Genomic DNA, 17100 nt, shown 5'->3' on the forward strand with positions numbered 1-17100 from the left:
GCCCAATTGCATTTCTTGTGCATCTATGTTGGCGAGACTGTGACATGCTTGTTTATTTTCAGGTCATAATTTTTATAGATGACTGTAAAGAAGCAAGATATATAGCCCAAGCGGAAAATGAACACGAAATTGGGCAGGAATCTTCATCTGTCATGCCTTATCCTGTAAGGTTTCCTGAAAAGGTGTCGCACTAGAAGTCTTTCACTTCCAGTGAAATGCAGGTGGGATGCAGCAGTGAAATGAAAGGCCAGTTTCAAAATAACATTAGGAAGGACCAAACCATGCACTTGCCAACCTTTGGTCACCCTGAGGTGAGTGCTGCAGGCAGCGTCTCCATCGGAATTGACTAATTTGCATGTGTAAGTATCGCCTTGCCTAGGACCAATGTTCTTTAGACTTAAACCGCACAGGGGCCCATCGTGTTTCAATGAGAACGATACTGACTCTTCAACAATCAATTGATTGTATAACCAAATGACAAATGGAGAGGGTATTCCTTTCATAACACAAAAGAGAGACAAGCCATCTCCATATTTTGCATGAGGTTCTGAGGGCAGCTTCTGAAGAAACTCTGGGATGGGGGCACTGCAGATTTCTGCTTTTTCGTTGGGCACAGCACCAGCAAAATAGTTTAGGCTCATCTGCCCCTGTATGCTGTGGGCAGTGGGCGATGAAGGTCCATGTTTCTGAGGGGTCTCCTGCTTGTCTTTGTCAGCGGGCTTTTTACTGCGCTCTTTGTCTGTTTGAGAACCATTACTGACTGAATCGCAGGGGACTGGGGTTTCTGCTTTGGCATTTGCTTCTTCGGCTGAGTGAGAATAAAGTTAGGGAAAATTATTAGGTATCAAACACAAAAGTGAGAGGATATTTTAGATTTAAATACTGAAGGTTAGTAGGATGAGAAGAATTATCTGCGATTATTAAGCAAGGTAATTTACTAATTGTTACTACTGGTTATAATTTAGAGGATAAATATTAAAGGTAGATATAATGCCAGGCTGAAGCAGAATGAACTGAAATGGTCCAATATTGGGGAAGAAAACGTGTAACCACCTTCCACCACAAGCTGTGCAGATGTTCTGTTCTCGCCATGATTATTTTTGACAGTGCAGCAATAACACCCCTGGTCCCTGAGCTGGGCATTGTGAATAGTGAGGCACAACAATCCTCCATTTTGTAAGCATTCCATCCTCTCTGTGTTTGTGACCTTCTTTTCATCATGCTCCCACAAGATCTCAGTAAAGGGTTGCCCATCAAAGGAACAGATGAACTGGGCCACTTCTCCAATTCTCACTCTGAGATCATTCAGTTTCAGAAGTACAGCAGGGCTCCTGGCAGCGCTCATATCAGATTGGTCCACAGACTGGTGGACAACTGCTCTTTGTACTGATGATGATGTAGAAATCTTCATCGTGGACATCTCAGACACAGCCTCAAACTGAACACTGTGGGAATGCTCCTCCACTGACTGAAACTGTTTTGAATATGCTTCCCCTTTTTGGGTAAATAGTGAGGTCATTGAGGTTTCACTGGAAGACTGAGATATGGCGCTTTCTTTTGTGGATTCTCCAGTGCTTGAAACACTTTGCCTAGCTACAGTTCTCACTGTTTGATCTGAGCAATAAAAAACAAAGTATTAAGCAGTGATCAACAGTCAAGAGTATCAGCCTCAAAAAAAGGATTGGTTACGTTTGACATGCTCAGTGCATAGATCATAGTGATAGATGCGATTTCATGATTCATGAAAGGAGAGGTTGATGAAAAAAATGGGTGGAGTTCATATCCGTGCATAACAGGGCATCTTCTTGACCACTGGTGGTAATGTGATTAATTCAATGAAGAATGGCAGGTTCTTAATTATATTCCACATCTGTAGTGTTGTAGTTTCAAAAATGGAGTCAAAAATGGAGTCAAATACTGGAAATTGATGATTACAAAATTCCGAAGATGATAATGGAAAGAGCTCGAGTGGAGAAGAGATGCTGAGAATTTAAACTGTTAATATTAGTGGATGATTAATGAAACAAACAGAAACAACAACAAAATCAATTTACCTTCTCTGGTTACTGCAAGGGTAGCCGTGCACACTGCCTCTCCAGCATTATTGGTCGCTTTGCAAGTATATTGTCCAGCATGCTCAGAGAAAGCATCAACTATGATTAGCGTGGCAATTGTTGTCATCTCATCGAAATGAAAGACAACATTTTTTGTTGGCTTTACAAGCTGCTGATTGTGAAACCAGCTGATCTCTGGCTTTGGCAAGCCAGACACGCGAGCATGGAATCTGGCAACTTCTCCATGAAGCACTGTGCAGCTTGCAATAGGCTGAATGAAAGTGGGTCTTTGGCCAATTGACTGCTTTACACTCGATATGCTTGTAGATAGACTTGCTGAGGCATGCCATTGAGCCATGGATGTACTGTCTTGAATTTGCTTATACCCTGAAAAGAAGTATGCGAATGTTTCATCATACTGTTTTAATTATTATCATATAATCATAAATAGATGTATATATGTATTGTGAAAATTGTAAATATGCATTTGGGTTCTGTATGTAACATCACAACACTAGCCTTTATCACACTCAAGAATGATCTGCAATGAAAAGGCAGTCTCTGGCTGATTACTTGGTAGATTACATATAGATGATATATTGGTGATATAATTTTTTTATGCAAAGATACAACAATTTGCAGGTGTTCCCATTGCTGAAATCAGAATATTATTTAGTCATACAATGGCTTAACTGAATACTCAATTTTGATTGGCTGGGAGATGTTAAATATTTTTACACATATGCCTGGCTATAAGGTAGTGCCGGCAAACATTTTTAATTCTAAATTAAGGCGCATCAATAGTCTGACCTGGAAAAACCAAGGGGCTGTAGCACAACCTAGCTTGTGACATTAAAATCGGTTGATAATTTTTAAACTGAGTCTTAAACTGAGTGTAAAATTGGTAGAAAGCCAGCAAGCTAATAATATACATGCTAGATACTTGCAACAGTATGCCGCCGCCAACTTAAGCATAGTCAGCTTGATATCCATGAATGGAGCAGCTGGTCTAGTTATAGCTTGACTATGTTTACAGTATAGCCTCAGTTCTATTGAAATAGTTCAATAGTTGCCCACCTAGGTATCCATGATAGCAAACATGCCGAGACCATTTTGACCAGAAACAAAACCATATTTGTAATATTAGTTAACACAAGTGATGGCAAGCCTAGAATAAAGCTAGCTTGATATCTAAGAGGGATGAGAGAGAGGGACTAGAAAGAGCCATGAATGATACTTTCCATTGCAATAGCATATTTTGAAAAGCATGCATGTAAGATGAAGCTTATGTCTTTTGTTGGTAAGCTCTTGTATAACTGGGATACTGACCTTGGGCCTGTACATTATGCAGTTTTACATTTACAACCTTCATGTAAGGCATTCAAACTGCATAATGCTGTCATTATCCCAAACATGAACAATTTCAAAAGAGATATCTGAAAATGGGGAGCCAAGATGGTAAACCGATCTTTGCAGCATGAATTTCAGCAGGTATAGGATAGTAAACTAGCTAGCAACATTTTCAAGTCGTGTACATTTGTCAGCTGTGGTACTCATATTGGTGGTATTCATAATCTTGTCAAATTTGTACTGATATATCTTTAAGTAGTTTAGGCAGCAAAGTAATGTTACCAATGGCTTCAGCCAGTGGAGGCTTTTACATCAAATCAGATCATATTGCATATTTTTCACAACATGTCTGCCCTGTTCACACTACATACTTATGCGTAATATTATGACCAGCTAGCAACTTTTGGATCCAGAAACATTTTCTAAGTTGACATACACTCACTGAGCACTTTATTAGGAAGATTTTTACTTTATTACACCTTATTCATGTGATTATCTACTCAGCAAATTGTGTGGCAGCAGTGCAATGCATGCAATCATGTAGATACAGGTCAGGAGCTTCAGGATCTCCCATCAGAATGGGGAAGGAATTTTGATCTAAGTGAATTTGACCATAGAATTATTGTTGGTGGCTGACAGGGTGGTTTGAGTATCTCAGAAACTGCTGATCTCCTGGGATTTCCATGCACACAAGTCTCTAGAGTTTGCAAAGAATGGTGCAAAAAACAAACAAGAAAAGCCAGTGAGCAGCAGTTCTGCAGACAAAAACACCTTGTTTATGAGAGACGTCAGAGGAGAATGGCCAGACTGGTCTAAGCTGACAGGAAGGTGACAGTATTTCAAATAACCACACATTACAATAATGGTATGCAGAAGAGTATCTCTGAATACACAATGCATCATAACTCTAAGTGAATAGGCTACAGCAGTAGAAGTCTAAAAAATAAGTTGAATAAATACCTAATAAGATGCTCACTGAGTGTATATAGCCTACCTTATATTTGTCCAGTTTCCTGAATTCCTGTGAAACTTATTTAGAAATTCATTAAGTTTTGTTATAATTTGAACTGCAGAAGTTATTTCATATTAATTAATTTTTAAAAGAGTAAATTATAATTATTATTTGCATGTATGCATGAACATAAATGGAATGTTTTTTCTGTGACTTGGACAGAAAAAATGTTTTGTGCTAGCCAGAATACTACATGCATATGTTTGTGATGTTAGTACAGAACCCCATCATGTACTGTACACAGTTGAACAAACCCAATTCATATTGCTACTACTTAATCATCATGGAAAAAAACAAGAAAAGCTGTCTGAGAATTACAGACAATATATAAAATCATACATAGGCTACATGGTAATGTTTTTTTATGTTGTAAAAATGAAGCAAAGCTTTTCAAACACAAGTACATGCTATAAGCTAGTTATTAGAGCATAAAAAGAAACTGGATAAGCACCATAAGCTGTCTGCCAAACAATATGTAATAGCACAGCATAAATCATGTTATTCATTAAATTGTGTTATGCATTAAATTAGTAACAGTACTTACCTTCACCTTCAAGTGTCAGAACAGCTGAGCAAGAGACCATTCCAGCTGAGTTTTTGGCAACACAAGTATACTCCCCTTTATCCCCTGGGTAAACTCTGATAATTTCCAGAAGGTGGTTATCATCAAAGTGGGACATCCTGAAAATGTCAGACTGCTTGATCTCCTTGTCTTGACGGTACCAGATGATGTTCAAGTCTGGAGAGTGGAAGACTAAGGGTTAATTTATTGAGCAATGCATTTCCTCATTTGTACATACACTCAGTGACCACTTTATTAGGCAGATCTGTACACCAGCTTGTTAATGAAAATAATCATCCAATTGTGTGGCAGCAACTAAATGTATAAAAGCATGCAGATATGGTCAAGAGGTTAAGCTGCTTTTCAGACCAAATGTCAGAATGGGGAAGAAATGGGATCTAAGTGACTTTGACCATGGAATGATTGTTATTGTCAGACAGGGTGGTTTGAGTATCTCAGAAACTGCTGATCTCCTGTGATTTACACACACAATAGTCACTAGAGCTTGCAGAGAATGGTGCAAAAAACTAAAAACATCCAGTCAGCAGCAGTTCTGTGGCCAAACATGTGTTGTTACTGAGAGAGATCAGAGGAGAAGGGCCAGACTGTTTGAAGCTGACAGGAAGGTGACAGTAATGCAAATAACCACGAATAACAACAGTGGTATGCAGTAGAGCTTCTCTGAACACACAACGCATCAAACCTCTAAGTGAATAAGCTACAGCAGCAGAAGACTTTATAAGTCAAAAAAAAGAATAAATACCTAATAAATTCCTCACTGAGTGTACACATGTGCATGCACACACACCACACACATACAATTTAGCTTTAATGAAATTGTAATCTGTAAAAGACCTTCTCCAGATATGCGGCACTGGAATCGAGCAGATTCTCCCTCCATAGCAGAGGTGTTATACATTGGAGAAACGATCACAGGGGGAGATATTGCAGCTCCAGTCTCAGGGGAAATAACCTCTGGAACTAAAAGAAATCACAAAAAGTGACAAATCACATTTCAATCACATATTTAAAATAATAATAATAAGAAGAAGAAGAAGAAGAAGAGGAAGAAGAAGAAGAAAATGTTGTCCCTCTCCCCCATGCGCTGTCGCCTCCTCTGATTTAATTGGGTGGGGGACAATTACTTGACACCAGACGTTGGTAGTATAAATACACAGTTAAGCTAAGCTTTCAATGGATAAACTAATCCATTAGTTTTAAACTTTAATAGATCGACTAACTAAAATTACAGGGCACTGTTCTAAAAAAAAGCGGAACAGTGCTATTTGCTGCTGACAAATGCCATGTAGGAGATGGCAGAACCGGACAGTCATCTTGCAGCTACCTATCTCATCATATTTGGAGCTACAATCCAATCTCTAAAAAAGCCTAGTAGTCTACTTCACAGCTAACTTCACCCATTACATTTATTTAGCAGACAGTCCTATCCAGTCCTATCCAGAACTACTTACTTACAATGTAAGCACAATGTACAATGCAAGTCGTTCTGGATAGGGCCAGATAATGTATTTGTCCATTTTGCCTGATTAATATGAGAAATGCAGTGCTAACAACATTCTCAGACTGGCATGTCAGGAAGCAGAGAGTAATGTTCAAAAACCAGTGCACGATAACTATTGTAACTATTTTATAATATTTAGTAAAGCATAAGAAATCCACTTCATTGTGGCTGTTTTTCTAAAGCCTAACTTTACTTAACTTTTTTTGTTAAATTAAACGGTTCAACCTGCTGATTATAATGATGCTCGTGTTTAGTATTTTGCCAGAAAAACATTGTAATAAAATGACAGATGCCCACCTGCCATGGAATTGATACTTTTTACATTGTATTGGCTATATCCCAAGCTAAGCTACATAACCATACATAACTATAATTCAGGAACTAATACATTAATTTATAAGTTAACTGGTTAAATCTTGGCAGCACACAGTTGCCAAGCATGGGGCGAGGCTTAGAAGAGAGGGGTATGATGGGGGTGCAGTTTCCCTTGAATATTCTTCGGTCCAATCAGCACAAGCAGCTCTAAATTTTCCCATATGCTATAATGGAGAAAATCAAAACTACAGTGATACCCATAATATATATAATATATACATCTTATTGGTTACGACTTGATATGATTCAACGATTCAATAATAAAGGTTGGTATTGTTTTTATCCACTGTTACCTTCCACAGTCAGAGAAGCAGAGCTCGTAGCCATGCCATAGTCATTCTTGGCTTCAAAGTTGTAGATAGCTGCATCCTCTGGGAAGACTTCGATGAGCATCAGTGTGTGTACATCCCCATGATGTAGGAATTTACATTTGAATCCTGGGGACAGGGCCTGGGAGTCCTTGTACCAGAAAACTTGTGGTGCAGGGATGCCTTTTACTTCCACAGAGAAACGGGCAGGCTTGCCAGCCTCCACCGATAGGGGCTGGATTTGCTTGATGATCTTGGGAGGTTCCGGAACTGAATAAAACAGGGTGGCGAATAACATGAGAAAAACAAGTATATAATAAGACATTTATCCAATGGTTTCTGGGTATTACAGAATTAAAAGTTTGGAGATTATTTAAAACAAAACAAACAAAAGTGGATTTTATCTTTTTAATGAAGACACTACCTATGTCTTCTTCAGAAATAAACATACAGTAGTGTGCAAAAATTGTAGAAAAAAGCCTTTTGCATTTAATATCTAAGTGAACAGAAGCGAACCTGACCTCTAAATAGTACCACATTAAATTTCACACATTTATTGAAATTTTAAAGCAAGCTTACTTTTTATTTACATTTTCTTTAGTTTCAAAATAATGTAAAAAAAGGAAAAAGGCCCTGTGCAAAAGTTTGGGAACCTGTCAGTTAGTACTTTGTAACTCCTCCTCGGGCAACGATAACAGCTCGTAAACGCTTCCTGTAGCTACCTAAGAGTTTTTCAATTCTCGCTTTTGGAATTGTACCCCATTCTTCCTGGCAGAACACCTCTAGCTCAGAAATATTCTTTGGCCTCCTTGCATGTACGGCGTGTTTGAGAACTCCACAGATTTTCAATAATACTCAAGTCTGGACTGTGGTGGCCATTCCAAAACCTTCATTCGTCATTCCTGGAGGTACTTCATGGTTGATTTCAAGGAATGCTTTGGATCATTGTCTTGCTGGAATACCCAACCTCTTTTCAACTTCAATGTCTGGACTGACCATTGAAGATTAGCTTTGATATTAGATGTCTTGATATTTGGTGGAATCCATTCTTCCATCCACTCGCACAATATTTCCTGTGCCCCCAGCTGCCACACAACCCAAAACATAATGGATCCACCACAGTTGGTAAGGTGTTCTTCTCTTCAGAGGCTTCACCCTTTTTCTACTTTCTTTGGTGGTGGCCAAAAAGTTCAATTTTGGTTTTGTCAGTCCAAGGCACATGCTTCAGGCTTCTCAATGTTTCGTATTGCATACGTCAGATGCTTTTGAGTTGAGGTCGTTCTTTCTGGCAACCCTGCCATGTAGGGCTTTATTGTTTAAAGTACATTGTATTGTTGTCCTGTGAACAGCTAGACCTGTGTTTGTCTGTGTTGGTCTCTTAACTGTTGATCTGGGCCTTCCATTTCTCTTTCTGTTAGATTTCAATTCAATTCGTTTGAAGCCATAAAGTTAAATAATTGCTTTTAACAACAGACAACTTTATCAAACGGTAATGGTGCTACTTGACAGCTACGTTCTTATTTCAGAGACCTCACCCATGCAAAAATTATGAACAGGGGGTAGGAGGGAGAGGGGTGGGATTTTCCCTCGAAAAGGAAGTGGTTTAGTCGGTCCGCAGCTTGTAGCTGCAGGCAATTACATCATTATTTCTCACCTTTATGTGTTTTGCCGACAGTGAGAAAATGAGAATGAGAGACGCATGTGGGAGCTGTAAGATGGCAGTTTGTGGCTGAAACCTGCACTTCCCTCTTGTGTGGGTCAAAACCTACAATAAAACCCATGTGCATCTAATCCTACGGTCTGAGTGGTTTGTTGGGAAATCACAATAAGATCCTGTGACCATTTGGATAGGCTTGCATAAGTTTAGATAGGTTTGAATAGCTTTTGATAGGTTACTATGGGTTTCAATACAAAAGAAAATGTAGTTTTTCATGTTTTCATCTTTGACTGTAACCTAGAGTGGCAGCACTTGAGTACTTGTCCAAAATGTAAATATTAATTATGAAAAATAATTAATTTAAGACATCTTTGTTCATTTAAGCCATAATTTCTATTTGTGTAATGTTGACATCTTGAGTTATGATAAAACAATGAAAATAGAATTCTGCTTACTTTGGACGTGCAGAGTAACTTCACTCCTGTTCCTGCCAGCAATGAATGTGTACTTCCCAGCATCACTGCGGTAAGTCTCTGCGATGGTCAAGCGATGGACCTTTCTGATAGCTGCATAGCTGAACCTTTTCTCATCTGATAATTGAATCTCGACTCCATTTCTCAGCCAACGAGCTTCAACGTCGTCTTCATTGACTTCAAATTCAAATGTAACTCTCTGCTTCTCAAGAACCTAAAATAAAGTCAGATTGTATATTTTCAGATAAAAATATGAAAGTTACACAGTTACATTTCAATTACATATCAAGAGATAATAAACAGCATATTTACACTTATTTCCTTCTCCCTGAGTTCAGTAATCCTGACGTCCCGGCCCTCTACAGTGAGATGAGCCTTGGAAATGCTTGAACCAGCAACCACAGAGTACTCTCCAGCATCAGACATGCGAACAGTTTGGATCATTAGGCGATGCACATATTTCTCAGTTGTAGTCTTGTATCTGCAAGCAAAAAGGAATCATTGTACACAGATGGAGTCATTTAAAATTAGTCCTGAATTGCATAATTCCACGGGGAGTCATTCTCCCGCAGGTTTCAGTGAATTTCTGCAGTAAGTGGTTTCACTCATATACTGTAGATGGTGCTAGTCAACCACATCTGTCACTGAATATGGTAGTGCAAAATTTCCAAATTTGTTGAGTCATTTCCCAACAGTTTTGAATAGTAAACTGTCAACCTTAAATGTAGCCAGCAGTTTTACGGGTTAAATTGGTTAAATCCAAAGTGTACGGATAAATCCAAGAGCTTCTATCAATGCATCAATAGCCCTTTGCCGCATTTGTTCCAGGGCAACTACACTAGTTACTATTCCTACAATTTCACATCATTTTTGTAATTTCCCGGTTATGTGCCATAGATCTATTCATTTAATAAATTCATGTTTTTAACACTGTGATCCCTGTTGCTTTTCCAGTGTTCTGTGATTTAAAGGCACAATAGGTAATAACGGTCTAGAGAGGAATTGCAGCAACAAACACCCTCAAACCACAACGCTGTTTATCCCTCCCCCTTCTCTGTGAATGCACTGAAACGTTGAAACAATTAGAACCAATTTTCAACCAATGAGCTTCATTTATTGTACATCTGTACAATGTTTTGGTACAGAGTATCAGTTCATCAGCTGTATATTTTGAAACCCGAATTTGAGAACTATAAACACAGGCAGAGGGTGACACTTACATGTCTGCGCCTTTTTGAATGATAGGAAGTGAATGGTCATGTAACAATGTTTTAACACAACAATCTTACTTATTGTACCTTTAAGGCTTCAGCATGGTTCAAATGAGCCTCTTTATGCCAAGAACCTCTTTAAATTAAAAAAATAATGCACGTTTCCGTATAAACACATATAAACACATTATTCCAGAATAAGAGTGAAATAAAAATGCACTTTCTGTAAGTTAAGAGCGGTCTAGATTACTAACTTGTGGCAAAGAACCTCTGAAAAATTGTGGGACAAAAACATTTCCCTTAAATTAATCATTGATCTCAATATTTTTTCATTAATTTTCCTTGATTAATAGATTTCTCCATTAAAAACATGTTTTAATCACTAAGCAGCCTGCACCAACTGTGTTAACCTTCAGCATAACACTAACAAAACCAGCACTTCAAAAATTATGCATTGTCGATCTTTGCCATGAATATCCTATTCTCTGAGTGTGAGTGCGGAGAAAGCAGTCTACATGTATCCGCAAATACTTTATAAAAATGAGTACAATTTCAAATGTTTTAGGTGAAGTCTAGGCTTCTCCATAAATTGCTAATTGGGAGATATCTTAATATGTTGAGTATTTTGTGAATTATTCATTGTATTGATAATCAAGGAAAATCTGGGGACATGTCAACGCATTTTTCATAATTTAATTTACCATTTAATTTATCACACATCCTCCTATGAAATCGGGTTGTATTGCTCTTGCCTCCCACAGTCCATAGCATGTGGGCGTGTTTTCTATTTTTGACATGTTTTCTTAAAATTGATATGTTAGCCTATATCAATAAAGCCCATCCCTGGCTTAAGACAACCTGAACATAAGATCTCAATAATCGATGTATCACAGATATCTTATTATTATTTTACATTGTTATAGCTTGACATTTATGAAATCTTTTTGTAGGCCAACACGACTACCACCATAGATTGACTGCTACGTTCCACCATAGATTTCCCATGCTTTTTTCCCATAAAGATTTTGATTTCCACTAACTATAAGGTCTGTGGTTAACATATGCTAAAGAGAATTTCATGTTACGTTCTACATCCATTAACATCTCAACGGTATATTTCTGTACTGTTATATACTTTTAAAAAGCAAGTTGTTACATCAAAACTACAAAAACAGTCATATTTCACCAGCCACCACTCGTTTCACCCGCCAGCAGGCAACACTGTAGTTTCAATATAGCAACTGGTTAGTAACTCCCTTTTTTAATATTGCATTTTTAAAAATTTGATTTATGAGAAAATAATAACGCCATAATGTACACTACTTGTAAATTACCACAATCCTATTAAACAGGCTAAACTTTTAAAATGGCTGACAAGGACGACTGCGCCTCCTTGTGTTGTTGTACACCATTGCATGTCGGTGTTGGAACAATTTTTTGTGTGTTTAAGACCTGAATTAACATTAAATACTTCCTGATATTTATAAAAATCCAAATATTAGTAAAAACAAGTATAAGAAACCAAGTGTTCTGTACAGTCAAATCATTTTGAATAGGCTAGCATACATGGAAATAACATTCTACTGGAGTTTCTATTGCAAAATTCTAGGACTTTTCATAGACATTCAGAACTTTAAAGGTTTCACAGAGCACTTTTGTAAATGATCATATTATGAATATCATGGTGTATGAGCATAGAAGAAAGAAAGGCTACATCAAGTTTCATGCACAAAAATAAAAAGGTTTCCAAGGATCTGAGAGACCTTGCGAAGAGGCCTGTTTGCTTTAGGGGAAGAAACAAAGGGAATAAAACAAATGACATACCTATCAGACATCTCCAGCTCTTGTCCATCTTTCATCCACATCACATGAATGTTTGGCTCAGAGACTTCACATTCAAAAACTGCCCTTTTCTTCTCAGTTACTTTTATGTCTTTGATGTGCTTTCTGAATTCAATAACACGTGCTGCAATACAAAGGAAACAAAATTTAAAAACAGCAAACAAAATGTTCTGAAAAGAAAATAAATACCATAAAGAATATATTTACCTTCTATATAAAGGTTAGCAGATGTTTTTGCAGACCCAGCCACAAAGGAGTACTCCCCACCATCCCCAAAGTGTACGTTCCTGATGGTCAGTGAGTGAGTGAGCTGTTTGGAGCGAATCTGGCATTTTTCTGATGACCGGATCTCCACACCATTCTTCAGCCACTTGTAGGTTATTCCTTCATAGTTTACATTCACCTCAAAGGTAATTGTGTCTTTCTCTTGAGCCTTGAGGTCCTTGAGCATTGATGTGATCAAAATGGCTGAAAAACAGAGAAACATGATAATTATGGGTGGTTTAATTTGTTTTAAATGAAATAAAGGAAATGTATGACTAGAATATGACTTACTATTGACTGTCAGCGTGGCAGAAACTCTGTCATTTCCACATACAAAGGTGTATTCAGCAGAGTCATCTCTGCTGGAATTCATTATCTTGAGCTGGTGGAGCTTGCCCTGTACCACGATCCTGAACTTCTCACTCATTTCGATCTCCACTCCATTCTTTAGCCAGGTGGATGGGACATTGAAGTGAGAGACCTCACATTCAAAGGTGGAAACCTGGGTCTCTGGGACTTCAATGCTCTTCATTGTTTTTGTGACTCGCAGGGCTGCACAAAGCATAAACACAGGGCTTTTTTTTAAAACTGAAATCCAAGTGACTATAAATTCATGAAATATATTTATTGGTGAGTTCACAAAACACATGTTGGCAAACACCAGGAAAACTGAAATTAAAGGGCCAGTTCACTTTGAGCTATACATTAAAAAATATATATAAAATCTGTTTCACAGTAAAACTGTCAAATTTCTTGAAGTACGTGTAACAACCATATGTACCTTCGACATATAGTGATGCGCTGCACTGTAAATGTCCAAGAACAGCTGTGTATTCTCCAGCATGGTGGGTGTCCACATTCTGGATGATTAGCTTGTGAGCCTTCCTTTCAGACAGTATCTTGCAGTTCTCACTGGGCTTCAACTCAACATTATTGAACATCCATTTCACTGGGATGTTGTCATGGGACAAGCTCAGCTCAAAAGATGCAGTGGAATCCAAAAGGGAGGTCACATCCTTGGGTTTCTTCACAATCTTAATTGCTAAAAGACAGTGGAAAGATGTACATTTCAGAATGCATAATTACAGTTGCACTTTTTGATATTCATTAAAACATGAATGTCAAACTTACTCTCAACATTAAGTCGGGCATTAGCAGACAGTTTCCCAAGTTTGAATCCATAGACAGACTCATCCTGTGTGTTACAGTTCTTGATCTTCAGGGTGTGGACCATGCCATCTACTATTATTTCATACTTGTCACTGGTCAGGATTTCAATACCATTCTTGGTCCACTGGAACCCTTTCACATTCTTGTGGGTCAGCTCGAGACTGAACTCTGCTTCCTGGGTCTCAGTGACTGTCTGGTTCCTCAGGGTCTTCCGCACCTTCACCGCTATGGAACACAATCATGGTACAAGCAAGAAATTGTAGAAATTATTATTATTATTTCTTGAAACAAATCAGTTTGCTATTAATAGCCCTGAATTTTGAAGTATGCATAATTCAATGACCAAAACAGTACCTTCAACTTTCAGGTTGGCAGTAGTCTTGGAGTTGGCCACCTGGTATGTGTATTCACCAACATCTTGAGGTCTGGTGATAACAATTACCAGGCGCCTTACGGCTCCATCTTTCTCACTCCTTATGTTGTCACCAAAATCCACAGGGCGGCTATCCTTCAGCCATTTCCCCTCAGTTTTTGGATTGGCCACTTCACACTCAAACTCTGCAGTCTGAGACTCTGCTACAGTCACATCCTGGAGAGGTCTGTTAATGGCACCACCTGGAAGAAGGATAGGTGTTAATTAAGTTTATAAATTAACAGATTATAACAGGTTAACAGAAGTTAACATAAGAATGAAACTTACAAAGTAAGGATACATTTTTTAAAGATTGTATTTTAAAATGATCATTGTGGGCCAATACAATGCTGTGGATATTATGGATAATCATTTTACATACACGTACATCAAATTTGCTGAAACTTAAAAGTAAAGTTTGTGTAAGCAAAAGTCATAATCACAATTTCTTAGGTAGACCTGTACCCCAGCTTGTTAATACAACTATTTAATCAGCCAATCAGGTGGCAGCAGTTAAATTGGATTTAGTTGACATTAGTCTCTGTGAAAAAAACATTCCTTCATAAAAACAGTTTGGTATTTGATGATCCATAGTCCTCACCCCAATTGAGTGGGGTACAATTATAACTGAATAGCCTAGGTTTGTCTCTGGTAACCTACTATAACAGCTGACGCCATCTTGCGTTTACATTTTTAAATGCAGAGACTGAACATTATATAAAATAGACCCAGTAAAGAAATACAGGCAGTTTGTCTTCACAGAAATCCAGTGCCAGTCAATAGTCAGGCAGGTCCCAGGTGTGAATGTGTTGCTCTCCTACAAGCATGCTATTCAGCAACTGAATGACCAACACTTTGATGCAAATTGCTCAATCAAGAGCTATAAAGATTTTGCACAATCAATAATAATTCATTGCAATTGTTTGATGAAGATGATAAAGACTGTAGGTGGGGAAGAACAAATGTGGGCATTGTCATGGCCTATAACTCCATGGAGGTAACGCTTTTAACATATTTTGGGGTTTTTACTGAATCTATGAAATGCAACAGTTTTTTGAGTGGTCCCTGCATGGATGATTCTGTTTTGTGTGTAATTGATTCATCTGAGGAGAGACATAAGAGCTCAGGAAGGGAAGGGATGTGTGCTTAATTTGTTTTTCATAAAAATTTTGTCTTGCTTTGTACATTTTAGCGGTTTTCTCGGTGTGCCTGTAATAGCCTATGCCATTTTTCTCTTTTGCCTATATAACAAAAACAATATAATTTAGAAATAACAATATTGAAATTGACTCACTTCTGTCGTTTATTCAAGGACATTTTTTGGGATGAAAATTAAGTTGCTCTGCTGCTGGGCAGTTCTAGGTAGTAAAAAAAAACTCTGGCCTTCTAGTGTTAAAAGTTAAAAGTTTTGCTCAAAATAAGCGAGGTATACATGGGAATTTATTGGTGACAGATTTAATTCTGTGGCACTACACATAATAAAGATCATACATACCTGATACAGTAAGTTTAGCACTGGATGTCTGTTCACCAGCAGCAAATGTGTATTGTCCCTCCTCATCCTTCATGGTATCAATGACAGTCAGGGTGTAGCGTTTGCCTTTTGCCTCAATCTTGTGCTTGGGACCAGTTTTCAGATGCTGATTCTTAAAGGCCCAGAGAACATCAATACCAGGGTGGGACAACTCAACCGTAAAGGTGACGTTCTGGGTTTCAGTGCAAACCTGGTCTTCCATATTCTTCACAATGTGAATTTCTAAGAAACAAAAAACACACAAAACAAGATCACATTTTCTTGTGTCATTGTTAAGGTATTTCTAATGATATGATATAATTTGCGCAAATACCTACTTTCAACAGTCAGTTTGCAGCTGGAATCAACTCTGCCAACAACCAGTCTGTACTGCCCCTGGTCTGAGGCAAAGGTCCTGCTGAAGACCAGACGTTGTTTGGATCCTTTAATGATCACCTGGACTCTTTCACTGGGTACCACCAACTTGTCATTGAGATACCATTTTACTGAGCTAATATCAGCAGCAGAGATTTTAGCCTCCAGCACAGCTTTAGTACCCTCAACTGAAGACACATCCTTTAATGGGGTCAGGATACCAATGGCTGCAATAAACAGAACAACAGTATTAATAGCTGAAATCATACATGCATGCATGTAGGGTGGTTTACAGAAGTGTGCCCCTGGTCAGACTCCAAAAGATGAGCAGACTGTGTTTATGGTGCTGACAGGGAGTCAGAAAAATTTGTGAGGCTGCAATCATTCTGCTGATTCTGTGGAATGCTCCCACTACTAGGTCTAACATTTCTACATTATCTTAGTTTGAATGGTAAATTGCCCAAAAATACAATTGATTGAGTTTTTAAACACTACAGTACTTACTCTGAACAGTTAATTTGCCAGACGTAGAGATATTCTGAATCGGAACAACAAATGAATACGTTCCAGCATCATCTCTGTTGGCATCTTCAATAAGAAGCTTGTGGGTATTCTTATCAATCACAACATGGATGCGGTCAGTGGCTGAGATAGCTTGCCCATTCTTCATCCAGGAGCCCTCAACATTCTCCTGGGAGAATCTGACTTCCAGCTGGGCAATGTCCCCTTCACAGATGGTCAGGTCTGTGAGTCCTTGCATCAATGTCACTGGTCGTACTGAGGGGAAGGATATTTGTATGTAATTTTCGACAGATTCACTCAAATAACAGGTCACATCGCAGTCTAGATTGAAACATACGTATCTAAGTAGGACCTTTATATTGTTGAGGAAAAAACGTTAAAGCATTTTTAAGCTAGGTCGTTAAACTGTTGTGTGTCAACTGATTTGTTTTTTAAATTGCTACTAAGTTATAGCAATACAGGCAAAAGAGGGTTATGT

At 38.2% G+C, this 17100-nt stretch overlaps 1 protein-coding gene across 9 annotated transcripts in view; it reads right to left on the bottom strand.

Annotated features, from left to right (window-relative positions):
• The window catches only part of LOC133123816 (titin-like), a 195261-nt gene that overhangs the window by 149652 nt on the left and 28509 nt on the right, over positions 1-17100 (bottom strand). For 7 of the 9 annotated variants that reach the window (XM_061234416.1, XM_061234417.1, XM_061234418.1 and 4 more), the window contains exons 22-37: positions 16605-16877; positions 16064-16327; positions 15708-15968; positions 14155-14415; positions 13762-14025; positions 13412-13672; positions 12922-13182; positions 12574-12834; positions 12349-12490; positions 9626-9794; positions 9296-9527; positions 7169-7453; positions 5834-5959; positions 4961-5155; positions 1054-1614; positions 296-808 (exon numbers count right to left, since the gene is read on the bottom strand). In XM_061234416.1, coding sequence (XP_061090400.1) covers positions 296-808; positions 1054-1614; positions 4961-5155; positions 5834-5959; positions 7169-7453; positions 9296-9527; positions 9626-9794; positions 12349-12490; positions 12574-12834; positions 12922-13182; positions 13412-13672; positions 13762-14025; positions 14155-14415; positions 15708-15968; positions 16064-16327; positions 16605-16877 — 4329 coding nt within the window. The remainder of the gene's footprint in view (positions 1-295; positions 809-1053; positions 1615-4960; positions 5156-5833; positions 5960-7168; positions 7454-9295; positions 9528-9625; positions 9795-12348; positions 12491-12573; positions 12835-12921; positions 13183-13411; positions 13673-13761; positions 14026-14154; positions 14416-15707; positions 15969-16063; positions 16328-16604; positions 16878-17100) is intronic. The other 2 variants (XM_061234420.1, XM_061234419.1) reach the window with 2 other exon arrangements.

The sequence above is a fragment of the Conger conger genome, chromosome 3, assembly GCF_963514075.1.
Source record: "Conger conger chromosome 3, fConCon1.1, whole genome shotgun sequence".
Lineage (NCBI taxonomy): Eukaryota > Metazoa > Chordata > Actinopteri > Anguilliformes > Congridae > Conger > Conger conger.